The sequence below is a fragment of the Gossypium hirsutum genome, chromosome A01 (genome assembly GCF_007990345.1).
Source record: "Gossypium hirsutum isolate 1008001.06 chromosome A01, Gossypium_hirsutum_v2.1, whole genome shotgun sequence".
Classification (NCBI taxonomy): domain Eukaryota; kingdom Viridiplantae; phylum Streptophyta; class Magnoliopsida; order Malvales; family Malvaceae; genus Gossypium; species Gossypium hirsutum.
Window position 1 is genome coordinate 101,894,736 of NC_053424.1, and position 27,884 is coordinate 101,922,619.

Here is a 27,884-nt window from a genome sequence, read left to right on the forward strand (position 1 = left end):
TCTACTTTCCTTAAAATTATTCCCATCTTTCTTAATCATCTGTTACTCGAATCTTGAAATTCTAATTTAAATTTCCTTTTTAACTCTAATCACTTAATTTCTATTTATCAATTCTTTCTTTCTTTTTGTTTCAATAAATTTTTCATAGATGCTTTTAAACCCTAAGCATTACAATCTGAACCAAAAACGCAGCAGAAGAATTATCTATATTTCAAATTTGAATTTAATAAAAGTATCAACCGCAATCAGGATCAAGATAATAAAAATTCTTTTCCTGTAAAATGGATGTCTTTGAATATTAAAATTGAAAATTTTTGGTATTGTCCTTCATTTTACTTGTCTTTGGCTTGTGTCATGAGAAACTAACCAATTAAAATAACGTTTGGAGAAGGAAGATGGGAACTGTAGAATAAGAAAAACAACTTCATCCATATATATATATAGCTTAACGAAAAAATTTAGCAATTTGTATTTGCCAAAGTTTGCACTTGGGGAGTCCGAATTACTCTTTGAATCTAAATAAACTGTAATAGATTTGCTGATAGTATTTTAGAATGCATCTGAATACTTTATTTGGTAGAGACTTTGATACCCTTCAATGGAAACACCATTACATAGCTGTTGGTCACTTTTCATATATATATATTGTTGGGGATCGACTCGATTAAGCAATGAATAAATAAAAATAGCGAAAGAAATTGAGAAATTGGCCACACAAATTTAACGTGAAAAAACCCCTACAAAGAGGATAAAAAACTACGGGTAAAGATAAATTTACTATAATGACAAAAAAATGAAAAGTACAAAAGATAGAGATAATAACTAAACCCCGAAAACTCGAAAACAAAGAACTCTCAAAACGTAAACACAAAATTCTCTAAATGTGTTATGAGTTCTAATCTCTAATGGGTGTCAGTTTCTAATGTTGTAAAAGAGTCTATTTATAGGCTAAATTCATAAATCAAATAATAATATAATAATCTAAACTAATCAGAGTTTGATTGAAACAAATAAACAGTGTTTAACTAGAAGATTACTTCTCAATTTTGACTGAAATAAGAGTCATACTTAACAAATCTCCACATTAACTCATATTTCCACAACACCATCTCTGCCAAAGCCCGCTACGAGACTATCTTGAACTATGTAGAGAATTAATTGAGTCGAATCTATGCTTAGAAACTAGAAGACTTCTAGCCTTCGACTTGTATACTGCCAAATCAAAACTAACCTGGGTCTGATTTTCACAAACACAGTGCCCTAACATTTCAAAACCTGCATCCAAAAGAAAACCTCTCTTCAACGAAACGATCATACAATTTTCCCTCCTCTAACCAAGTTGCCCCCGCTCTAAACTAGTTGACTTCGACTCCATAACGGACGAGGGGCATCTGATTTCACCGGTCACTATAGAACCTTCTAGAATATAAAGACTGCCGGTCCTTTTACCTTTTAACAAAATAAGAACTTCATGAGATACTTTAATGTCGCTCGACTCGATGTCAATTATGCATCCTTTTGTAAATCAGACACATACTTGACATCTGAGAGTGTCCTAATTGTCTCATCGTGTATCCTAATTTTAACAATACCAATACCAATTACCTTACTAGATAAATCGTTTCTCATGCGCACAACTCCACCTTCAATCGAACTGTATGTGGAAAACCATTCTTTATTGGGACACATGTGGAAAGAACATCATGAATTTAGGATCCACTCAGATGTAAGCTTAGAGTTATCGCTTGTTGACACTAATAAGAAATCATCACCGCTTTCATCGGTCAAATTAGCACCAACTACATCTTCCTCGTTATTCTCAGCAGCTCTTTTTTTCCGTAGTTATAACAGTTTGCTTTGACGTGACCTAACTTTTTACAATAGCGACACATTTTGTCTCGCTTCTTTGATGCTACCAAAATGGAAGCTTGCCTATTTGCCTTACTATCCGAACCAAACTCATTGTCGAGTTTATCTCTACTCAACAAATAACCCTTCACATCTTCGAACGAGAGTTTGTCTATCTTTAAGAAGCTCACCTTCATTCATGCGAACGGTAAATAGACGACATTTCAATACTAAACGATTAGCTAGAGACTTAATCACGTAAAGAGTTTCTAACTTTTTCCACAAGGCGGATGAGATCTTCTCCATCAATACCTCTTGCGATACCGTATTCACGAAGCACAACTGGATTGTAGACAAGGCCTTTTCATTAAGCTCTTTCCATTCTATTTGATTTAAAATTTTCAGGCTTTTTTTGATAACAGCCTTTTCAGGCTAGTTTGAACTAAAATTGTTATCATTCGAACTTGTCACAGATTGAAATTTGTGATACCATCAAACTTTTCAATTTCAAACCTTATTATTGCCATCTTTGAATGAGTTGATTTACAAAAATTGAACTAGTTCTAATACCACTTATTAGAAATCGACTAGATTAAGCAATAAACAAGTAAAAATAGCGAAAGAAAATAAGAAATTAAACACACAAATTTAACTTGAAAAAATTTCTACAAAGAGGATAAAAAATCACAGGTAAAAATAAATTTACTATAATGGAAAAAAATGAAGAGTATAAAAGATTAAAATAAAAATTAAATCCCGAAAACTAAAAAACAAAAAATCCTCAAATCGTAAACACAAAATTTGCTAAATTTTTAATGTTGTAAAAGAGTATTTATAGGCTAAATTCATAGTTCAAATAATAATAAAATAATCTAAATTAATCAGAGTTTGATTGAAACAAATAAACAGAATTTAACAAGAAAATTATTTTTCAAATTTGACTGAAATAGGAGTCATACTTAACATATATAAACATTGAAACAACAGATTTCAAATGAAATTGAAGTAATAAAAAATTAAATGATTATACATTCAACAACTTCTTACGATGTTGCTTTGCATTTCTCCTATGTAAGCTCCATCTTTGTTTAATGTTGAATATTTGCTCAATCGGGTCGTATTCGTTTAGCTCCTTAGATAATCTAAACTTCTTGCTCGAAGTTTCAGAGTCAGATCGACGCCCACCTGGGAGTCTGTCAGCTTCAGCAACTAGATCATGTATCAGCATCTCAGTGGTCTTGGTAGTTATTCCCCTTAGATACCAAGAAATGGGTGGGGGAGGGACAATGGCTGGTTGAACCAGTTGGTCCAAGCTCACCTTTGACCCAATTCTTCCTTTACCCCCACTACATGAACAATACTCCGCCAATGTTTTAGGTTTGAAAGGAAAACAGGTTTCTTCATCCACAAAAATAGGTTCTATTCTCCACTGACCTTTAAACTTCTTCATGAATCCTGTGTTGACTTGTTCGAACTTCATCTGTTTACTAGTCATCATTAGAATCAAAAGTAACTACAAGTAACCCATGCATAATCTTTTTACAAATAAGTTATATCTTTTGTTCAAAAGTAGGATACAGATATGATATGATTTCTAAGTTTTTTCATGTTTCTGGAGGATATTAGGATCTGATTTCCTCATACCCATGTGTTAGATACGAGCACTTAAAAGAGAAATAAAGAGCTAGAATCAATTAAATGGCAAGCTAAGTGGAGATTCAAAACAGATGAACCCTATATTTGAACTTCAAAAAAGAAAAAAAGCAACCAAAATAGACCGCCAAAGTCCTACTTACAGAAAAGATTCAGTCATGGATTTTTAAAATTGAAACTGAGAAAATCCTTACCGAGTGATCTTCCCGGTTTTGATCCACTAGAACACGAACTGAGATGGTACCTGACCACCAAAGGAATCTCCACAAAGCAGCTTGCTCCACCTCAACCACCTGTCTTTGACCTTCATCAACTAAAACCTTTCTAGATATCACTTCCTGAAGCAGAATATCAGTTCATGAAATAAATATATGAATTTCCTGAGACTGCTTGAAGCATTGAAGCTGGGAATGCCATTGCATCAAATTGGCAATGGTGTCCTAAATAGAAAACTTCAATCTACTATTATGGGTCAAAATATACCGCTCTTACCTTAATGTTCTTGAAAATTCTCTTACTATCAGGATCAGTTAAAATATCATACACTGCATCTGGGGGCAACCCAACATCAAGTTTTGCCTTAAGGTTGCAAAGAGAACCTTTTGGCACACTAACCTGCCAAGAATAACATTAGCCTAATTCTTTGCAAATTAATGGACCCTTAGAATAAAATATCCAAGAATGTAGATAACAGCAATGTAGGGCAAATTATATTTTAAAATTAGAAGCCAAGGGATTTCTACAACTTTGGCTATATGAGTGAAATAGCACTAGGAAAGTTCATGCTTTTGACTGGCATAGAGTTAAAAGCTTTTACTAGCAGGCACTCGAGAGTGAGTGTCAGATACTTGTATCCTTGTTTAACTATGTGTCGGATACAAATGCTAGTATGGGTACTTCATGAAAAATGAAGAGTTCGGGTCACATAGCTGTTGAGAAGGAAACCATGAAAGTTCCCAATAACTCTTTACCTTTATTTCTGGAGGTTGATTGACCCACGAAGGATTTTCTCTCCAAGCTTGCAATTGTTTCTCCAGATCAATCCTCAATCCAGCAAATGAACCCTTCTCCTTCTCGAGAAAAGAGTTCGCAGATTCAAATCCATCATTATCTTTTGCTAATCCCTTGAACTGTGACTGAGGCCAAAAAAAAAAAAAAGGAATTTTCATTCAAATTCAGAGATACTTTAAAATAATAGTCAATTAAATGAATTCCCCCCTACGTAGGAGAAATGGCTAACCTTAAGATGGTTTTGAAGTTTGTTAGGAAGCTGCACAAAAAAGGCAGAAAAAGCTTGATCAAGAAGCTTGGGTTTTCCATTTTTCCCTTGCATCTCACCTGTTAAATCTAAAACATAGTAATACAACTGTTAATCCACTATCACATCAGCAAGTGATTTAAAATCCTATCAAAACTTCCAAAATTTTAGAACTTCGACTAAGAAGAGGATGAATGATAAAACATACATCATAAAGCTTATTCATTAAAGTTGAATGTAAGGTGGTCATCCTAAGAGCCAAATATTCATATTTTTGGCCGTGAACCTAAGTACCAAAGATGAAGTCAAACAAAACCCTCGGTAAGAATGGAGGAGTAAAAACTCCTAGAATCAGTTTCAAATAGAAATTACAGCCACAGACAAGCCCTTTATACGATTAATCATATTAAGCCAGCCTCGAAGCAACGCCAGATTAAAAAATATATATATCAAAAAGCATAAAGAAAACAACTTCGAGTCAAATACTAAGCAGTTAGCAGTTTTTGATGGTTTTTGCAGCAAAATTCAAGATTCTCCTTCAAAGAAGGCCAATTCGAATACATACCCATTAAAAGTTAAGGAGAAAAAGATAGAAAAGATAGAAAAGATAGAAAAGGTAGAGAACAGAAAACCCAAAAGCAGAAATTAGGGGACCAGAAAAAAAGGCAAATCGAAGTAGAAATGTAAGAGCTTTTGGAATGAAAAGTAAGACAAATACTGAGAAAATGAGTGAAAATTCAATAGCCAAGTTTATCTCATCCTAATATAGATTGGAAATTATCGCGTAACTACGAGAAGTTCTGCACAGTTTATATATTTTTTTTAAATTAAGTTTTAAATGATGTATAATTACGTGAGATTTTTAAATATATTAATTTTAAACTTATAATTATATTTATTTTATTGATGAAATAGTATATCAATTGATAATAATAATTATTTTTATTTTATTTTATTTGATAGAAAAAATACAGTAAAATAGTGACTATAAGGTAAAGAAAACACTCATGTGCGATATTGGACATAGTAGCAAGATGGTCATTAAGTAGTTCTTGGATCAGGACTGAAGGTTCTTCAAACAACTGCAAGTTGTTGTAACTTAAGCTGGCAATTTTAGCCATATGATCGATAATTTTGTTGTGGTCTCTGGGAATATGTTGAATCTGAACTTTCCAGTTGCGGCGTAAGAGTTGATGGATCAAGCGCAACTCTAACATCCTACTATTTGCAACATCTCCAGCTAGGAGTGTTTCAACTAACAAAGCATTATTACATTCCAACTCCAACTGTTTAAAACTAGTCTTTTATGCTACGGTGAGTCCTTCTAAAATAACTTTTGATTCAACCTTGAAAATCGTATCCTTGCTAGTCCTCATAGCAAAAGCACACAGCCAATTCGTGCAAGAATCTTTGAAAACTCTTCCAATCGAAGGACTATTAGCGAGAGCCGAAACAAAACCATCTTGTTGAGTTTGATCCACCCTATCTTTGATGGCATCCAATATGCAGGGATGACCTTTGAATGTCGAAAAAGCTCAACTGAACCTTAGTTCACAATACTTTTAGCCCAAGTAAATCCTATAAAAATAGTATCTTCAATGCAACTATGGCTATTATTAAAGATAAAATTGTTGCGACTTTTCCATAACAGCCAACACAAAATAAAAATCTGTGTCTGTCAATCCTCCTCCTTATCAATAAACCCCCTTGATTTGTCAAGTTTCAGACTAACCATTCATTCACATTTCTTGAGAAGAAAGCATTTCTAGCAATGTTAGTAACAGCAACATGCCAAACTGCTTTAAAAAATTCACAATCTCGGATTGCATGAATACTTGACTAAAAGGAATTCCTGCATCGAGGGCAATGTCCTTCATTAGTCATGTGTCTTCGAGCCTGCTCACCATTGGTCAAGAGCCGATTCTACCAAAACATCCAAAGAAAAAACATGAACTCGTCCTGGGGCTTTATTTTGTCAAATCAGGTTCCAGTTCATAAATGATTCAACACTACCAAGTGAGGAAAGGTTCTTATAAGTTTTAACAAAAGAAAATGAATGGTTGGCAAACCATTTCCAAGTGATTTGGTTAGACCCTACATCATTACAAGGAGGTAATATAGCTACAATGTGAAGAAGAATATGGTTAGGTAACAATAGGTTAAGCTAAAACCAGTCCTAATTTCCAAAATCATCAATCATATCATACACTCTGACATTTTCATTCGGCTAGCCAGGTCCTTCATAAAATAACTTAAGAGGACCAACTTGTTTAAACCATACATCATTCCAAAAATTAACCAATCAACCAATAAGTGTCACTGATAACCTTTGGCCAAACCTTTATAATAGACCGCCAAATGAAAGAACAATTGCTCCTCGAAATTAAGATCAACATCAGTCCCTGAACATTGTACTTATTCCTTAAAATGCTCACCCACAAATTTTCAGGATTGGAAATAATGTTGAAGCCCAACTTTAATAAGAAAACTTTGTTTTGATCGACAAGATTTCTAATGCCAAAACCCCATTTTATCAAGTGGCTTACAACAATCAGTCCAATTTAAAAAGACAAGTTTTCTTGACTCTATACTAAATCCCCAAATTAAATTTCGAGCGAGCATCTCAATTTTATTACAAACAGAAAGAGGAATATGAGTCATACACATAAAATAACTTGGTATAACTAAGAGAACTGATTTAGCCAAAGTAATTTTTCCTACCATCGAGAGATTCCTTGCCTCCAACAATTGAGCTTGTTTCAAACCTTATCAATCACAAATTCAAAAGTTTTTGTTGTAAATCTCTTGTGAAAAATAAGCATAGTAAGGTATTTACCTAAATAATCCACCCTCGAAACTCCAAGATCACCACAAATTGCGCATGCTACTTCTTCTAGGGTGTTGCGAGAAAAGAATACCTGAATTTTATTTCTGCTAACCTTCTATCTAGAGAGGAGGAAAAAAGTATTGAGAATTACATTGACATGTTCAGCTTGATCCCTATCTGCCTTACAAAACAAGATTGAGACATCAACAAAGAAAAGATGTGAAAGGATCAGTCCTCGTCTCGATAACAACAGAGGACTCCAACCTTTTCGCTCAACTGCCCTATCAATTATATGGCCAAAATGTTCCATATGCAACACGAATAAATAAGGAGAAATTGGATCCCCTTGCTGTATTCCTTGCGTGGGATAAAAAAGATCAATGATGGCCCCATTCCAAAGAATATATAAAGAAGAGGAAGACAGACAATTCATGATTACATTAATCAGCAAATGTGGGATACCTGCATCCAACAAAGTATCTTTTAAGAACTCCCAACGGATCCTATCGTATGCTTTCTCCAAGTCAACATTCAAAGCCATCCAAAATTTCCTTCATTTGACTATCTTCATAGAATGAAAAGCCTATTGTGCGATAACGATGTTATCCGATATATTCATCCCTGCAATGAAACTTACTTGGTTTTTTTTTAACAAGATTCTCCATTATCGGCCTAAGTTGATTAACAATTGTCTTAGTGATGATCTTATACAAAACAATACACAAGCTGATTGGACGGAATGGAGAAATGTTTTCAAGTCTTTAAACTTTTGGAATCAAAACAAGCAAGGTTTTGTTAAGATTGGGATCCAAGACATGCCCCCAAGTACTTTCTATCAAGAGAACAAACAAATCGCCAATTGTTTCATAATGTGATTGGTAAAATTTTGCGTAAAACCCATCAATCATTTATGCTTTAGGAGATGCCATACTTGTAACAGCTCGATTTTGGGTCTAGTTAGAACAGTGGTTTCGGGGCCACAAATCCGACGTAAGAAAATTTATTTTTATGGTTTAAAATTTCATGAAATGATTTCGTGAAAATTTCGTTCGAAAACTTTGACGTTTGGGCACTCAATTTTGTCAAAATGACTAAATTGTGAATAGTGCAAAACTTAAGTTCTAGACGCTAGAGGTGTCCAATTGTTATGAAATTTTAAATTGGAGGTCCTTAAATGGTAATTATACCATTAAGTAATTTTTTGAACAAAAATGGACATGAAATAGGTGAAATAGAATATTTTTAAGTTAGGGGCATTTTGGCCATTTAGTAATTAAATGACTTAATAAACAAAATAAAAGCCAAAATTTCTTGTCCATCTTCTTCCTTGGAAAATTTTACATGAAGAAACCATGGCCAGGGTTTTCCTAGCTTCCAAGCTTAACCATCAAGAAAAATGAAGTTCGAGTCTAGATCAAGGGAAAAACAAATATTGGACAAATAGGTCCTTTTTGCTATTGTCGCATTTGAGGTAAGTTTGTATGTGAATAATGCAATGCTATATTTATGTTTTAAATTGCTTTAATATTATATGATTTATATGATTGATATTATGAGTAAGTTCGATAATGCTAAGATAACGAAGAAGTCTCGGTTGAACCTTAGGAATAGATAGGATACAAATATCATGACATTAGGGTTATGTGTGATCCCATGTAAGACCATGTCAGGGACATGGCATTGGAATCAATATATGTAATCCCATGTAAGATTATTTTTGGGACTTGGAATTGGCATCGATACATGTGGTCCCATGTAAGACCATATCTGGGATATGTCATTGGCATCAATATATGATTTCGTGTAAGACCATGTTTGGGACATGGCATCGATATGAGACATCGTGTAAGACTATAGCTGGGCTATCGGTTTCGATTTGTGATCCCATATAAGACCATATCTAGGATATGGCATTGGCATCTTACTATGTGTATGAGAATTCCCGAGTATCCTTTAGTATTCCAAGTGGTTTAACGGGAAATTCAAAGATTTTGCTAAAGTTGACAAAGTAAATGATTATGATATGAGTTGGTATGGGTATGTACGTAAAGTTTATAAGCATTGGCTTCATGATATTATGAATTCATGATCACTATGAAGGTGACTTTAAGTTAACCATGTGAGTATTGGTTTATGTGTATGATGAATAAATACATGGTAAAGTTGATTGATACTTATGAAAAAGGGCCTTTAGGCCAAATAGAATTGAGATATGAAATGTTTTATTTCCTTGATTGTGAATCAATGAACATGAAATGAAGGAAAGATTGATATTAATGTCTATTAAAAATATTTATGAAATCTTGTGATTAAGTGTTTATGTTTATGATGTGTAAATTCATGGTAAATTTAGTTGAGAATCATGGGCTAGGCTTTTGAGCCATATCAAACTGAGAGATAAGATGTTTATTTCACTTGATTTCTGATTCGTTGGATATGTGTGAAAAATGAAAGATTTGCATAATTGCTTATTAAAATGGTTATGAAAGTATGAGAAGTTAAGAGTTTAAACCATTGAAAGATTTTAAGCTCTGAGCTTGAAAATGTGAATACGCATAATTAATGTACATGTTACTATAAGGCTTGAAATGATTTGTTAATGATTATTATGGTATTTTATATTGGAGAGATTATGAATGTTTGACAAATGTATTGCCATTGTTGCTTATTATTTGCATACGAACTTACTAAGCTTTGTAGCTTACTCCCTCTTCCTTTCTTATATCTTATAGGGTTTTGTGCTAGCTCGAGTTGGAGATCGCCGGAGATGCTATCACATTGTCAAGCTATCATGTTGGGTATAAGTGAATGCAAACCCCTTTGAGTTTATGGCATGTATAGGGACTTAGTCATTTGGTGTATGAGTCATTATGATTTGGCTAAATACATTAGCTTGTGATGGTTAAAGGTTGGATGTAATTTGTAGCCATGCAAATTGGCTTATATTGGCTAAATGGTTGTAAGCCCATATAAGTATGTATGTGCATATGTCAATGTTTTGTGATGTGGTTTATATTTGCTTGATATATGATGGTTATGAGTTTATTCATATGTTAATGCCCTTTGAGTGTGAATTTAGCATGAAATATTTGGCAAGGCCTAATGTTATAATGCATGATAGATGATGGTATGAAACTGATACGTTATTGCTTGATTGCAGTTGTTTTTAAATGAATTTATATGCTTAAGATTGTGCCATATGATGTAGTGTGAATATGTACAAGTGAGGGTGGCAAAATGGCTTGGGAAATAGCCTTGTATTTGTCCATAGGGGTAGACACACGGGCGTGTGTCTAGGCCGTGTGTGACACATGGTCTGCCCCACGGGCATGTGTTCTGGCCGTGTGTCCCCTGCACCTTGATTTTGAAAAAAAAAGAACGTCCAAAATTCAGCACATGGGCAGAGACACGGGCGTGTGTCTCAGCCGTGTAGAGGACATAGCCTAAGCACACAGGTGTGTGATTTGGCTGTGTGATCTCATTTTTATGATGACGTCATAAACAAAATGCACCCTAAGATGGACACGGCCTGAAGCACGTCCATGTGATATGCCACACGGGCATGTCCCTTCACCCACATCGGCACATGTATTTGTTTCATGATGAAAATTTTCTGTTTCCCTAAAAGTTTTCAAAGTTCTCGGTTTAGTCCCAAACCACTCCGAACACATGTTTTGGGCCTAGTAGGCTCGCAATAGGGACAATATGATTATTTTTGAATGGTTTTAATTTGGATGGATTTTCATGACCTGGAATAGTATGATTTCTTATGTTTGAGTCGGGTAACGCCTCGAACCTTGTTTCAGAGTTGAATACGGGTAAGGGGTGTTACAATACTAAACACAGCTCTGTAGATTTCTTCATTAGTAGCCACTATCAATAACATGTCTTGATCATATACTGATAAAGGAGGAAACTTATCACAAAAGGGAAGGTCCCTATTACATGATTATCAGCAGTGTGGAGATTCTGGAAAAAAATCCACAAAATGTTGCTTTAAAATATCAGTACCAAAACACCAGCCCAACTCACAAATTTTTAGTCCTTCAATTTCATTCCTCTTTCGCCTAGCTAAAGTGCGACTATGGAATACTTAGTATTTCTATCACCATTCGTAAGCCAAACAATCTGTGATTTCTAAAACCAGAGAAGCTTCTCATGTTTAAAGATATCATCAATCTATTTTCGCAACTCAAACTTATGAGATTGTAGACGTTATGATCGAAGCTTCAAAATCCTCTGTACACGATTAACTTTTGCTATCAACTTCCTCTTTCAAGAAAAACTATTACCATAAACACACTAATTCAAGTCTTGAACCACTATCTTAAACAGATCCAAGTTTGAACCAACCTCAAGATCATGCTTCCAGTGATTACGAACTAGGTCCCTAAACTCTGAATGTAGCAACCAACTTACTAAAAAATCTAAAAGGACGACAACCTATATTATGAGAGTTAGAGCTCAAAGATACCAAAATTGGCCAATGATCATATTTCAATTTATGAAGATGCTGAACAGAGCAATTTGCTGCCAAAGAATCCCAATTCGAGTTACATATGACTCTACCAAGCTATTGGAAAAGATTACCTCTATTCCATGTAAAGTGAGGACCATAAAACCATATATCTCAAAGCCCTTATTTGAATAAGAACGATCTGAAAAGGTTACAGCTTGTTCTAGCAAGAACTATCCAAAATTGAGTTGAAATCTCCAGCGGTAATCTAAGGTTCATCAATTGAACCTGCAATTGAACCTAAGAAAATGCCGAAGATTGAATGTGGACTAACATAAATAGTCGAGCATAAAAAACTAGAATGGCCTTTATTTACTGCAAATTCTTATTTGAATCATTTGGGGATGTAAATCTAGGAAATCAACATCAATCCTTTCATTCCAACTAATCCAGATACCCCCAACAAAGCCAACAACTTCAACTTTTAAAGAATTTTGATAACCTAGTTTTCCAATAATATCATCGGCCCTGGTCCACTAATTCGTGTCTTAATTAGACTAATTAAATCAGTGGAAAAATCCTTCATTCATTCTTTCACAAAATTATGAAAACGGGGACTGTAACACCCCTAACCCATATCCATCGTCGGAACAGGGTTACAGAGCATTACCAGAGTTTACAGAACAAATACAATTAATTCATATAATTTGTATTTCATATCCGAAATCAATCATATTGTCTCTTAAATGAGTCATCGAGGCCCAAAATATACATTTAAAATAAGTCGGGACTAAACCAGCAACTCAGAGAATTTTCTGCAAAATCTCAAAAATATTTCAAGATGCAAAGGACGCACGCCCGTGTGGCCAGGCCATGTGTCTCACACGGTCAAGAGACACGCCTGTGTCTCAGGCCGTGTGGACATTCGAAATAGGGACACACAGTCATGTCCTAGCTCGTGTCCAAGTTAGGGTGGTTACTGACTTGGGTCACACGGCCAAGCCACATGCCCGTGTCCTAGGCCGTGTGAACATTTTAATTTACATTAATTAGATGCAAGGGCCACACGGCTAAGTCACACGCCCGTGTGCCAGGCTGTGTGCCACACACAGCTGAGACACACGCCCGTGTCTCTGCCCGTGTGAAAATACCTGAGCATTCTATTTTGCAATTTTAAAGATGCTAGGGACACACGGCCGAACTACACGCCCGTGCACATGGCCGTGTGGCACACATGGCTGAGACACACGCCCATGTCTCTGCCCGTGTGGACAAAATAAAGCCATTTCCAAGCCATATTTATCACCCAAACTTGTCTTCCACCTATTATAATACTTAAATACATTTACAAACCGTATCAAAGAACTTAAAACAAACCAAAACCATGTCTTAAACTTGACATTTTACACATACAACCAGTGTGCTTTTAGGCACCCCAATAGACAATTTATTAATATGTCATTCCAAAATTTATACCTACCTAGATACCAATTGATATGATCTCACCTCGGTGATGATTTGGATCGTTTAGATTGCCCGATGGTAAAATGGAGAAGTTCCATTCAATTTAGATTTTGATGGAATTTGGCTAAGTATAGGTTTTAAACAAAAAGGGTTTGAAGTATTTTATATATGGTAAGTATATGGTTTCGGCTAACAAGAAATAATGTTATATTTAATTTGAGGAATGTGGATGGAATAGAAAGGCTCAAGGTTGAAGAATGAACCAATACTATATACAGTATTGACCCAAGACTTACAAAAACACTTAAAATGGAAAATAATAGAACCTTGACCCACTATCTAGAAGGAGGTAGGAACCAAAGGTATAAGGGTGAATGCCACACTCGGTTTATAAGTGACAAGTTCAAAAGAAACAGGGTAACGCCACTTGTAACACCTCTAACCCGAGTTCGATGTCGATACCGGGTACGAGGCATTACCGTTCGCAAATCACATACACACGTACAAGTCGGATCATACGAGCCCGTTAAAAATTTAAAAAATTTCAAACTTTGTTTAAAACTTCTTTTCATGAGCCTACAAGGCCCAAAACATCTCTTGGAAACCACTCGAGACCAACTCTAGTCCTTTAACCAACACTAGAAAAATGACCTTTGAAATAGGGCACACGCTTGTGTGAAGGGGCAACATGCCGTGTGGAAACTTGAACATGGTCATGCTGATGGCCCGTGTGGCACACACGACCTAAGCACCTAGGGACATACCTGTGTTCTTTACCCGTGTAGATTTATTTTTCAATTCGAACCTAAAAGGGTTTATACACAGCCTGGCACACGCTCGTGTCCCTCACACGGCCTCGACACTCCCGTGTCTCAGCTTGTGTTCAAAAACCTTGACATACTGTTTCTGACGTCAGCAATCCTTAAGGGTCACACGGCCAAGGCACACGCCCGTGTGCTAGGCCGTGCCCTTCACATGGCTGAGACACACGGCCGTGTCTCTGCCTGTGTGTTTACTACCATGCATACTGACTTGCAAAATTTAACGTGCAAGGGACACATGACCGGACAACAGGCCCATGAGGCTGACACACGGCCTAGACATACACCCGTGTGTCTACCCGTATGAACAAAATAAGGCTATTTACTAAGCCTTTTTGCCACCCTTATTTGCGGTCAACCTACATAACATCTAACATGACAAATCCACACAACAGCACAAAGTCTAATCAACCACACAAGGCATTAACTTATTCATGAAAATATCATCATCATTTGCATATATCAATAATGAATATTAGCCATTATCCAAGGCCTTATACAAAACTAAGGGATTCATCCCAAACTAACACCTTGGCTAAATTAACATTGACGCAAAACTCAAAAGTCTAAAAGCCCTATACATGTCATACTTAAAATAATAAAACCAACTATACCAAGTGCTTCGGTTGATAGTGTGATCGATGCCTCCGATGATCCTCGAGCTAATTTGGCGGCACTATAAAAAATGGAAAGGAGAGAGAGTAAGCATAAAGCTTAGTAAGTTGCATGCAAATAAATATAACAACTTTACCATTCATCATCATTCTCATAATACAAAAGTAGGCATAAGCACAACTTACTCATCACTATCCAATACAATTCACATATCATATATTGAGCTCACATCTCATACCTTTCAAATAGGTACCTGTACCACTCACAACATGGTTATACTTTTCTCATTTCACTTAAACTGTAATTTTCACCATTGAACCATTTTGAATGCTATTGGATATTCACTAAGCCTTAAACATAGGGTATAATGCCAATGCCATGTTCCAGACATGGTCTTACACTGACTATCGAAACTGAGGCTGGCGCCATGTCCCCGACATGGTCTTACACTAGCTCTCACATATTCGTGCCGATGCCATGTCCCAGACATGGTCTTACACTAACACCTCTATATGTGCTGATGCCATGTCCCAGACATGGTCTTACACTGACACATCTTGTAGCCGATTCATGTCCCAAACATGTCTTACACTAGCTCTCGTCTCAATGTCGATGCCATATCCTAGACATGGTCTTACACTGGCTCTCATAATGTGGCTGATGCATGTCCCAGACATGTCTTACACTAGCACACAAATAACCCGAATGTCATGGCATGAATATCCGATTTATTTCTTAAGGTTCAAACGGAGTTCTACTATCTCAATTATCATCGTACATCATCATTTCCACAATCAAGCAACTCATGCTATATCAATTCAAGCACATATAACACAATGTAGTTGTATTATTTACATACAACTTACCTCGGTATACAAAATGTAGGCGACTAGTTCGACTTAGTCCACTAGCTTTGTTTTTCCCCAGTCCAAAACCAGATTTTGTAATTCTTGATCTAAAATGATAGACATTTATTCATTTCATCAGCATATTAATCTAGACACTCAAAAATTCATAATTGGGCAAAATGACCATTTTTCCCTTAGGTCCAAAAATCAATTTTTATCACATTTTCTCATTAACCAAGCCTAGTCGAATACGTTTTATACTAGAAGCAGCCCACAATTCTTATTATTACACACATGTAAATCTATTTCACAACTTATGCAAAACGCTCCCTAGTTAGGGTTTCCATGAAAACTACTTCACAAAAGTTGTTTATTTCACAACCATAACTCATATTCTTCCATAAAATTTCAGAAATCAACATGTCTACTATCATGGTAAAACCCTATACTTTCAACCATTTTGCAAAATAGTCCCCTTGTTAGAAAGCTTATGCTACAAGGATCTCAAAAGTATAAAAATATTCAAGAAAAGCCCTCAAAATCACTTACTTTCAAAGGCTTTAAGTTGCTGAAATTTTTCAAGCTTCCATGGCCATTTTCTTGGAGGAAAATCGGTGAAGAAGAAGGAGCAAAACAAAAAAAGAAGAAAAAGAAGATGATAGCCTTTTTCTTATGTTTTATTTTATTCAATTTAGGCCACCTAACTTTGACTTTATCATCCCTATTGTCCTTATGGCCATTCACCTCTATTTTAAGGGTCTATTTGCCCTTTAAAGACCCCAATTTTGGTTTCCAGCTATTTGACACCCTTAGCTATCAAAATAGGACTTTTGCACTTTATGCGATTTAGTCCTTATTCACAATTAAACATGCAATCGCTAAAATTAATCCACCAAAATTTTCATGCACTCGTATCATCATGCCACAACACATAAAATAAATTTCAAAATAATTTCTCTGATTTTAGATTTGTGGTTTCGAAACTACTATTCTGACTAGGCCCAAAATCGGGCTGTTACACCACTAGCTAGGCTAGATAAGTCAAGCTGAGTCTTAAAAGAACAAAGAGAGTTAAATTAGACTCACAATGTTATAAACATCCATAAAAGGATAAAAAGTATTTTTGTCTAAATTTTCTAACCCCAAAATGATTTCAAAACAAACTATTTATTGCTACACATCTAGTTAGCCGAATAGACACTTAAGAGGCTAAATGGGTAGCAAATATTATGCTTTAATGACCTGAAACTTCTTGGCAACTTCCTAGAACATCCCTTGAAGCTTCCTTGAAGTTTCCTAGCATGGGAGATGCCAATGGAATACTTCTAGAGGCCTTTATTCAGCTGGAATTAATTTGGAGTGATTAGGAGCTGAATTGGCTTAATAAAATTCGGTCAAGAGGTGTGAACTTGTTTTAATTGAGCTGCCTTGAATATTTGGACAGTCTTGGACTTTATTGAGTAGCTTGGAGTACTCAATAGCCTTTGAGTGTGAAACAATGAAATTGAGCAGCCATCTTGGTGTGAAAGCTCAAACCGAAGTGAAAGAAACCTCCAACAAGTGTGAAAATGTTTAAGGGCTGTTGGAACACAATGGTCAGCTTGGGGAAGAGAAATCAGTAGCACAAGGTCTCTTGGACTCAACGAAGAGGTGCTTGGAGCATCTCAACCATCAGCACACCCATTCAATGCCATCCATGCACTACTTGAAACAAAATTGAAAATCAGCTTAAAACAACTTAAATTCAACTAGACAAATTAATTAGAAACATGAAATTAATTTTTCTTAGATTTGGACACCTTAAACAACTATTAATCATGTATTAACTAAGACACAAATTAAATTCAGCAACAACTAATTAATTTGTCTCTACTTTAGACACATTTAAACCATGCATTAAACTAAGACACATTTAAGCTAAATTAAAATGTCCAGAATTTAGACACATTAAAACGCAATTTAATTATTTGAGCTGAACTTTAACTAAATTAACTAACTCAATTAAATACATAAATTTATTCCAGCAGCTTAAAATGCATGAAATTAAATGAATTAGAATCAAGCTCAATGAGCTAGCATCAAGTCAAATTGAGCTCCATTGAGCTGGGTAAAAACAAAGATTGAGCTCGTTGAGCTGAAATTAAGTTTCATTTTGCACTTGGCACCCTCGTGTTTAGACCATTCCCAGTGTCTTCGATTTAAGTCACAATAGGATATGGCCGGGATCGCATCATTCTCTCCCTCTTGAAGATGATTTGTCCTTAATTTGGGCTATTTGCTCGTGAAAAATCTTTCAAGGTCATAGCCCCCTTGGTTGATGAAGTTGGAAAAATTGCTCCCGATAACCAGAAATTTACACACAACTTAAACACAAAACAGATTGTTTGCATGCCCTCCTTCTTTTGGAAGGAACCTTTCCAAAGTGCCACCTACACGAAATTTAAATGGATTAGTGACACCATGGTATATAGGCTCAATAGAACTTGTTGAAGTCTTATTCACAAATTGAACATATAAATCAATGCTGAGATAAAAAACAGAAGTTGATTTTACCTTGTTCCTTGATAGAAACAAACCAGAATCATGGAGCACTCGAAAGTTATACTTTTGGACAAAAAAAGTCCATGACTTAATTCCTTTGAACAATGATAGAGAACGATGTTTTTCGGGATCAAAAACAATATTCACTGCCATTTCAATTTGATTTCACAATTTCTTGACCGTCATCATAGAAAGATCATAAGGCAAGTTAAAGTCATTATCATGCAACACATGCTTGAGTCTTATATACCACAATATAAAACAACATCCGAATTCAAAAAGTGGATTATGACTTTGCAAGCCAACAAGATTCACATGTATTGTTTTCAAACTTAAAGACAAAGCTTCAGGTAAGCAAAAATGGTTCACATATTTATTCACAAAAAATTGCGGATGCTTGCTTCTCTCAATGACATTTCAAAAAAATAAATTCCAGGTTTGAAAACACGAGTTTGATTACTTGTTTTAAAGTGCAGCAAGGGTTTCATTCTTGCCATTAAAGCAAACGTGTCGAACCAAAAGAATTTCTACATACAAAGATTCAAACAATTTCGTTGATGTGGGAAAAATCGTCTTGAGAGATACGAATTTGTGCCGTTAGATGTTCTGGCCTAGCCTACTATCCCTTTACAATAACATTTTTGTGCTTGAAAGCTAAAATTCTTGCAAACGTAAAGAAGACAGGCTATAGCTAGGGCACAATCACAGATTGGGACCTCTACCGAATAGTTGGAGATTCTATTTTATAGCAGCAAATTGAAGAAATTGAGGATCCCGAAGAAGAGGAAGAAGATCCCATAGAGGAACTAATGCAATCGACTGAAGTCCCTGATAAGGTGGAACCACTGGAACCAGAAGTTGAACTTGATGACGAAACCTCAATGTTCAGAGCTCAACCGTCGAGCCCAGATCTTCAAGATGAGCTGTTAAAGTTGATGGACATAATGCAGCATATGCAATGGCAGCAACAAGCTTACTGGAGATACTAAGAAACAAGGGATGACTCGATGTGAAGTGCTCTTAAGAAAATTTACAATGACCCATTTGTTTTTGTGCCTAAATTTCCAGATTTTATATTTGAACCATGGAGTGCATTATCGAAGAAGGAGCGAAGCGATTCATGCAAAGGCAATAACGATGGAGTAAAATATGAGTCAAATTCGGAAGGGTCTGTAAATAAATAAAAGGAGGGATCTTGACCTTATTTTATTTCTGTTCTTAGGTCATTTTAGGATTAAGTTTAATTAGGAATTTTTATTTTTGCAGAATAAGAGAGGAAAATCATAAATAAAATTTGAACAAGTCGCAAAGTATAAAGTGTGGCAATAGGTATATACATGTCTAGGATTGGATCTAAAGAGAGCTTGGTGCTTAAGCAGTCAATTTGACTCGCCTCCTCTTTTCTAGAATCCTACCTGGTGTATAGTATCTATTCACTTTACACAATGAGGATATTGTTCATATTAAGTAGGGGACCGAAAAATTGAATTTGAATTATTTCCACTCATAATAAATTTTTCTTTTAATTATGATTAGGGTATATTTTGTTCAATAATTTGAAATTTTGTTAAGTATGATAAATTTCAGTATAAATAAAGTTATATTATTTCAATAAATTATTATGTTAGCTTAATAATGATATGAATGTATTTCTAATAAAGCATGCAAATCGTACCATAAAATTTTTAGTTCCTTACGAAAGTTAGGCGTGCATGAAAGTTTAAGTCTTTAGAATTGACTTAGTAGTTTCTCGACGCGAAATCCTAAGAAGCATGGAGCATTGAAAATGATTTAGGAAACTTTTGTTTGGACCGTTTGAGCCTTTCAAGCCAACCATGATGAAATTTTTATCCCTTGAAACCCAACCTTGAGACTATATGGCCCAATTTTTTTTGAACCCTTGCAAATTTAGCCATCACTTCTCTCTTAACTATCTCAAAATTGTTCCAAACACTAGACTCAGTACTATTCGAAGTATGCTTTAAAAATAAGTTTGGAGGAGTTGAAAAGAAGTATCGAATGCTCTAAAATTGTAGTACATTCAGCAAAATGCTCGAATTATGAAAAAAAAAGAGCATGAGTTCTGAAAATAAGATGTACAAAAGAGCATGTGAAAGCAAAGAAAGTTGATGCATTAAAGGTAATTATTTCAAAGGTTCGATGCAAGCTGAGTCTAGGGTTTAAAAGCCTAAATTTATCTATCTTTTGCCTACCCTTAAGCCCAACCACGTTACAACCTTGTTAAAGACCTATTGATTCAAAAGTTCCAATGCTACTTACATCAGTGCAGAGAAATTGCTACGTACAACATATGAAGACATAATAAACTTTATTAGGAAGCATTTAGTCTAGTTTTTGCTATCACAATAGTTGTTGAGATTTATTTGAACGATATGAATACTTAAGTAGCATAACTATCAAACTTCTTGTCTTTGAGCATAAGTATATTAAATTCATAATTTTGAGGAAAATGTTGTTCTGAAGGAATTTTTCAAAGGTGTTTCCGAGAAATTCTTTTCAAAATTTGTGCATTACTCAGGACGAGTAATGAATTAATTTTGAGGGTGCGGAAACACAAAAATTTACACACTTTTTCATACCTTTTTAACTTAAATTCATGCGAATTCGATTAAATTCTTGTCGAAAAATAATTAATTTTTATAAAATAATTAAAATGCACTTAAAATATGAAGATGTTGAAATTTAGTTAATTTTATAATTATTTTTGTTGAATTTTGGTTATTTTCGACAGATTTATACAAAGGGTGAAAAATGGCTCGGCAGATATTGTCAGAAGCACAAAACCGAGAAGCAAATTGAAGTATCGAGGCGAATTAATTTTCGGCCTAAGACTGTCCAATTATGTGTATTAATTCAAAATATAATTAATTTTAATTTATTTCCAATTTAATTTGGGTTAATAAATTATTATTAATTAATTATGAAAAAGTGGTCAAGTTGAACCGAACCAAGTGAATCGAACCGCCCAAGAAATGGACAGCCCAAAACCATCCCAAGAGCTGACCCAAATCAGCTTATTAGTTGGTTATTTAAGCTTGCAAAGAGTGTAACACCCCAAAAATTTTTACAGTAAAATATTATCCGTGATATAGTAAAATAAGGAAATAAAGTGACAAAAAGGGAATTTTTGAGTTATGTCAATATTGGGAAGTATATTATGATATATTAATTCAAGAAAGGACTAAATTGCAAAGATAAGAAAAGTCTTGTTGCACAAGAGCAAATACTCAAAATTTAAGGGGTTGAAGTGTAAATATAAAAAAGTTGAAGGACTAATGGTGCAAATAATTTAAGGTTGGAATGATTTAGAAACTAAGAAAAATTGATGAATTAGGACCAAATTGAATAGGTGAAAAATTATGAGGGACTAAATCATAATTTTACCAAATTAAGTGATGACTCAAGGATGGAATTCTAAAAGATCATGAAGGGCAAAATGGTCAATTAGTAAGAGAGAGAATTCTAGAATGTAATGATTATGTTGATGATATTTTAAATTAATTAATTAGATAAATATTATTTTGTTAATATTTTTATGATATGTTTATTATTATTATATTATTATTTATTTAGCATAAAAGGAAGGAAAGATGAAGAATTAACATCACATTTCCTTTCCCATGCAACCAACGTTAGAAGAGAAGGAAAGAAAGAAATTTTGTTTTCTTTACAATTTGGTCTTTCCACCAAAAATTCACCATTTTCACCTAGAAATCAAAAGAATTTCCATAGCTACTAAGAGAGAAAAATGTTAAGGAGACCATGGGGAGTTAGAATATCAAGTTGGATTCAAGAAATAGAAGCTGAAGGAGAGAAAAAATCAAGTTAAAGATTAGTATCAATAGAACAAGGTAAGTATATCAAGATTTCAATATGTTTTTAAGTTTGTTATTATTGACAAAGCATGGAAATAATGTTCTAGTGGAGTTTTCTTACATAAGGTCCTATGTTCTTGATATGTTAGTGAAGAGAAAATAAGAAAAAGTGATGAGAAATGGTGTAGAAAAAGAAAATAAGGGTGTTATAACATGGTAATTAATATCTTGTACTAAAACAGTTTTGGACAGCAGCAGTAGTCTAACTTTGAAAAATCATAAAAAATTGTATAAATCTAATTATAGAATGAATAAAATATGAAATTAAATCTTATTAAGTATAGTTTCTTATAGAAGAAATTATGTAAGAAATGGAATTGTAAATCATGAGATATGATGAATTTTGTGAGACAAGGTCAGAATGATTTCGGGTTCCCCTGTTATGACTTTATAAAATCATAAAAAATTGGATAGAAATAATTATGGACTTAAATTTATATTTTTAGAATTCTGAATGAGTCTATTTTCAATAAAAACAAACAGGAACATCATTAGAATTCTGTACGAGGAGATAATTAATTTTTAGTGAAGAAGGGCTAGAACTGTTAGACAGCAGAATAGGGGTAACTTTAAAGAATAAACTGTACTTATTGGCTAAACTAAAAATTCTTAAAATTTTATGGTAAGAATATATATGAGTCTAGTTTTATGGAAAATTATCAGATCTTAATTTGGAGTTCTATAGCTCCAGATATAAATAATTTAGTGACTATGACGCAGATAGATAGCTTGAATATTCATAAAAGTAAATAATAAAAATTATGGATAATGTTACTTACAAGTGTGTTATCTACATTAAGGATGTGGAATGGAGAGGAGGAGGAGGAAAAATATGTATGAATATTCATCTAGTATGGCTAATTTTTATATTTTAGGCTCAGGGACTAAATTGAATAAAAGTAAAACTTTATGGGTAATTTTGTAAAAAAGTCAGAAATGACCAAATTGCATGAAATGGATTATTTTATTATTTAAATTACAAAATTTAATGAAATTATTAATTTAGTTCAAGATCGGGGGAAAACATGTTTTAGGGATTAAATTGAAAAGTGTTGAAATTATGGAAAATTCTGATATTTTATAGAATTCATGAACTGTTATCAATACATATGAGAATAATAGCTAGAAATAAGGATTAAATTGCAAGAATTTTATTTTCCCTGACCCTAAGGATGAAATCGTCATTAATTAAAAGTTTAGGGGCAAAATGGTAATTTTGTCTAGAGCATTAATTAAATGCATTAGAATATGAAATGAATGAAAATGATGATCAAATTTATTTATAAAGATCCAGACGACTCAAATATGAGACTAGATCGTAGAAAAGAAAAGATATTGGATTAATGAAATTATAAACACAAACAAGCAATGAGGTAAGTTCGTGTAACTTGAATTATATTCTTAAATGCTTGAAATGTATGTTATTGATGTGAAAATAATTTGAATGTTCATTGTATGAAAATTGATGGAACATTGATATATTTGATAAAAAGGGGAAGAAATCCCGGTTGAATAAAAGGAAATTTCGATGGATCTCTGAAAAAGAATTGACGGTAAAAAGGATCTAGTCCGGACGGGTGATCCTATCCTGATATAGCCCTCCCGAAGAATACGTGTAAATGGATTTAGCTAGGACGGGTAATCCAAATTAGGGTCTGAATTTAGCCTGGACTGGTAATTCAGATCCAAGCTCATTAGAGTAATTGTCGTTGCAGGGGATTTAGCTTGGACTGGTAATCCCGACAATACTCTATGAGTTTATATTACAGGGGATTTAGCTTGGATTGGTAATCCCACTGTAAGGATGAGGTTCGCGGGAGTGTGCTCTCTGATATGAAATGTGTAAGACCATGGTTGAAAGATACCATGGCAACCTGATATGAAATGTCTAAGACCACTGATATGAAATGAATAAGACCATGGTTGAAAGATACCATGGCAACGTGACGGGAAATGAATAAGACCATGGTTGAAAGATACCATGGCAACATGACAGAAAATGAGTAAGACCATAGTTGAAAGACACTATGACATCATGTCAAAGATAAATAAGACCGTGGATGGGAGACGCGATGACATCTATTGAACAATTGATATTCAGGTAATATGTATCAGATGACGAATGGTTATATGAAATAGTTGTGTGAAATGTTTACAAGAACTGGTCATATGGAAATATATGTACAAAATAGTTGTATGAAATAATTATGAAGATAGATAAACAAAATAAGAATAGGTACATGGAATATAATTTATGTTAAGTTTGATATAAACTTTACCGGAATAAATATACATAAAATATATGGAAATGATGGTGCATGAAATATTGATATAATGAAATGATTGATATATACTTATGAAGAAACGATAAGAGAATGATATGTTTCATGACATGTACATATATGATTATCTTTGATATGTTAATACAAGGAAATTATGTAAGTAAAGACAATTATTAAACTCAAGTGTAACATGTCGAGAAAATAAGTATATAAATGTTGAATTTATATGAAATATATGCAAGTATACTAACAATAATGTTGTTTGACGCTTAGACAAGTGTCAAGCTATTGATTGAATGGTAACATGTTTAATTATAAGAAGTATTGAAATGGTAAGTACCTAGATGAAAATAAAATTTAAGATTTTGCAAAATTTTTTTTTATGATCCCAATTTAATTCTGGTTGGTTTTTAATGTATGTTTGGGGCTTTGAGGGCCCAATAGAGAGACGTTATGATTATTTTCAAAATATGAATAATAAATGACTCAGAATTATCTGAAAATATTCAGTAAACTCCGGTAATGCCTCGTACCTATTCCGGCAATGGATACGGGTAGGGGGTGTTACAAAGAGGCCCTTGAAGACTTGTTCAAGTTGCATTAAAACCCCTCCACAATTGGTGGCTTTGTAGATTTGCCCTAAGCCAAATTTAGCAAGGTTGAAACCATCAACCTTGCCACATGTGTGACCGGCCAAGGTATGGCTCTTTGGCTGCTATCTATTTTTAGCTAATTTTAGTAGCCATATTCAGCTATAAAAACGCCCCTTGGCTGATCATTCAACACCCCTCAATTCATTCACATCTCTTCTCTCCTCTCTCACTTTCTCTTCTCATTTTTGCATTTCAAGTCCCTTACTCTTGTGCCGATTTCTCCCCTTGGGAAATGGTTATTCTTCAGCCATTTTGGAGCAACATTTAAGTGTTCATATCGGCCTTGATCGGTGAGGACAACAAAGAATGAAGACTGAGAAACCTAGTCAAGCCACGGAAAAACACCGGATTTGATTCTTGTTCCCTATCTCTTCAATTTTTGTTGTTGTTATGATGAACATATCTATGAATATTTATGTTGTTAGAATGGTTAATTTAATCAGTTTAGCTTGAATTTAATTCGTGTTGGTTTGATTGCATTTCATCTGCTTAATTTATTAAAATTGTGTTTATGCTGTTATAGGCCTCGGTAAAATACTTGATTAAGTAAAATCATGCCTAAGTTATTCTTGCATTACAATTGTGAGGTAGCTAATGAATTAATTATTTAAATGGATTGAAATTGTAATTAATGGACACAATACTTAATCAGTGCATACTTATTCTTCTAAGGTAACTAAAGGTTAAATTAGCAATGTATCTGGCGATACACTTGCCTTGCATAACTTGCAAGATTATTATGATTAAACTGTTTCAAGGTAAGAATACCTTGTTACCTCACATAGTCTTTTATATGTTCTTTAGATTTTATTAACCATTTGAATTGACATAGGGATATGCAAGAGATTAGTTCAATTTAATGAGTATGTATGTGCCATAACATGTTTGCCTATTAAAATCTGTTTAATCGTTTGAATTAACAGAGGGATATGTTAAGAGATGAATGGATTTGTGTAGGTGAATATGTTCATAAGTTAGCAAATTACTGAGTTGCCGTGAATTTATTCGTAACAACATAAGCATGAGTTTAATAATTCTAAGTTAAAGAAATGTAATTAAATCAATACAATTATGTCATCTTAATTAAATCATATTTTGAAATTGTGCATTTGAGATTTATTTCTTTAGTTACTTAGTTTAAAATCTTATTTTTCTTAATCACCCTTTTTAAAACAAAATATTTTTCTTCACCAAAGTGTTCTAAATTGCTTTCATAAATAATCCTTTTCACAGTCCCTGTGGGTACAATAACTCGACATTTACTTGTCACTTTATTACTTGTTGCGATTGTGTCAATTGCACATTTTTATCGTTCCAAGTTTTTGGCGCCGTTACCGGGGACTGTTTTAAAAAGTCATTATTTTTGAATTTGTTACTGTTTTAAAAAGTCATTATTTGTGAATTTGTTATTTTTTCATTTTGGTTTATTTTTCTGTTTAATTTTTAACTTAATTAATTTTTCTGTTATTATTTCAGGTGTTTATGAGTATTGACCGAATTATTGACCTACTCCTTGTAGACCTTGAGATAGAAAGAACTTTCGAACAGCGAAGAAGACAAGCAAATCAGAGGAGGATCGGAGAGATGAACTTTGAAAATCCAATCCAAGGAAATGGAGCAAACCCTGCTCAAAATCCTATCCTTATTGCCGATGATAGGGATGGAGCTTTACGACAGTATGCTGTGCCAGTATTTAATGATCTTAATCCGGGTATTAGGAGACCCGAAATTAAGGCACAACAGTTCAAGCTGAAGCTAGTCATGTTTCAGATGCTTCAGACAGTGGGCCAATTCAGTGGAATGCCTACCGAAGATCCTCACCTACACTTAAGACTATTTATGGAGGTGAGCGATTCTTTCAAGTTAGCCGGAGTACCTGGAGATGCATTACGATTGAAGTTGTTCCCGTATTCGCTGAGGGATAGAGCTCGAGCCTGGTTGAACTCATTGCCACTAAACTCAATTTCCACATGGCAAGAGTTAACAGAAAGATTCCTTATGAAGTATTTCCCGCCTAGCAAGAATGCTAAGTTGAGGAACGAGAGATCACTGCTTTCCAACAAATAGATTATGAGTCCTTGTATGAGGCATGGGAAAGATACAAAGAGTTATTACGAAAGTGCCCTCATCATGGAATCCCATATTGCATCCAACTTGAGGCATTTTATAATAGTCTCAATGCTTACACAAGGATGGTAGTGGACACTTCTGCTAACAGTGCTCTCCTTTCTAAGTCTTATAATGAAGCTTATGAAATCATTGAGAGGATTGCCAGCAACAATTACCAATGGCTAACCAATCAAGCAGTGTTAGGAAGACGAGTTGCTAGAATACATGAAGTAGATGCTCTCATTTCACTCGCATCTCAGGTGTTCTCAATATCCTCAATGTTAAAAAAATCTTACTACTAATGGGTCTAATAGTTTTGTAGCACAACCACCAAATCAATTTGAAAATATAGCCTGTGTCTATTGTGGGGAAAGACATTTGTTTGAAGAATGTCCATCAAACCCAGAATCTATGTACTACATAAGTAACCAGAACCAAAATCGAGGAAGGCAAGGACTGCAATCCAATTTCTATAACCATCGTGGCGAAACCACCCCAATTTTTCCTGGAGTAACCAAGGGGCTGGAACCAGTAACACTTACGTCCAACCTAGACCAACCCAGCCACCTAGTTTTCCGCAAAAACTTCAGAAACCAACCCAAGCCGACCCATC

General features: G+C 34.4%; 1 protein-coding gene and 1 non-coding gene across 4 annotated transcripts; both read right to left on the reverse strand.

Annotated features, from left to right (window-relative positions):
• Window positions 1–2,759: 2,759 nt before the first annotated feature.
• LOC107916563 (uncharacterized) lies at window positions 2,760–5,540 on the reverse strand. Of its 3 annotated transcripts, none has more exons than XM_041110996.1 (6): window positions 5,325–5,540; window positions 4,742–4,848; window positions 4,473–4,637; window positions 3,994–4,116; window positions 3,696–3,839; window positions 2,760–3,328 (listed from the first exon to the last, which is right to left on the reverse strand). In XM_041110996.1, exons 1-6 carry the CDS (start codon window positions 5,326–5,328, stop codon window positions 2,873–2,875), a joined length of 999 nt encoding a protein of 332 aa, XP_040966930.1. In that variant the 5' UTR covers window positions 5,329–5,540; the 3' UTR covers window positions 2,760–2,872. The 3 variants fall into 3 exon arrangements, with proteins under 3 accessions (XP_040966930.1, XP_040966934.1, XP_040966932.1); XM_041111000.1 differs by having other exon boundaries at window positions 2,760–3,335; window positions 5,325–5,529; XM_041110998.1 differs by having other exon boundaries at window positions 4,968–5,513.
• A 21,650-nt stretch (window positions 5,541–27,190) lies between these two features.
• Window positions 27,191–27,299, reverse strand: LOC121207966 (small nucleolar RNA R71). Its single transcript, XR_005903036.1, has one exon. It is a non-coding gene; the product is annotated as a small nucleolar RNA R71 (small nucleolar RNA).
• Window positions 27,300–27,884: the final 585 nt, after the last annotated feature.

Bases quoted from the DNA above. Each gene is read 5' to 3' on its own strand.
- LOC107916563 (XM_041110996.1), bottom strand. The intron at 4,638-4,741 runs GTTAGCCATTTC...TTTTGGCCTCAG, and splicing joins AACTTCAAAACCATCTTAAG to TCACAGTTCAAGGGATTAGC. The intron at 3,329-3,695 runs GTAAGGATTTTC...ACTAGTAAACAG, and splicing joins AAAACCGGGAAGATCACTCG to ATGAAGTTCGAACAAGTCAA.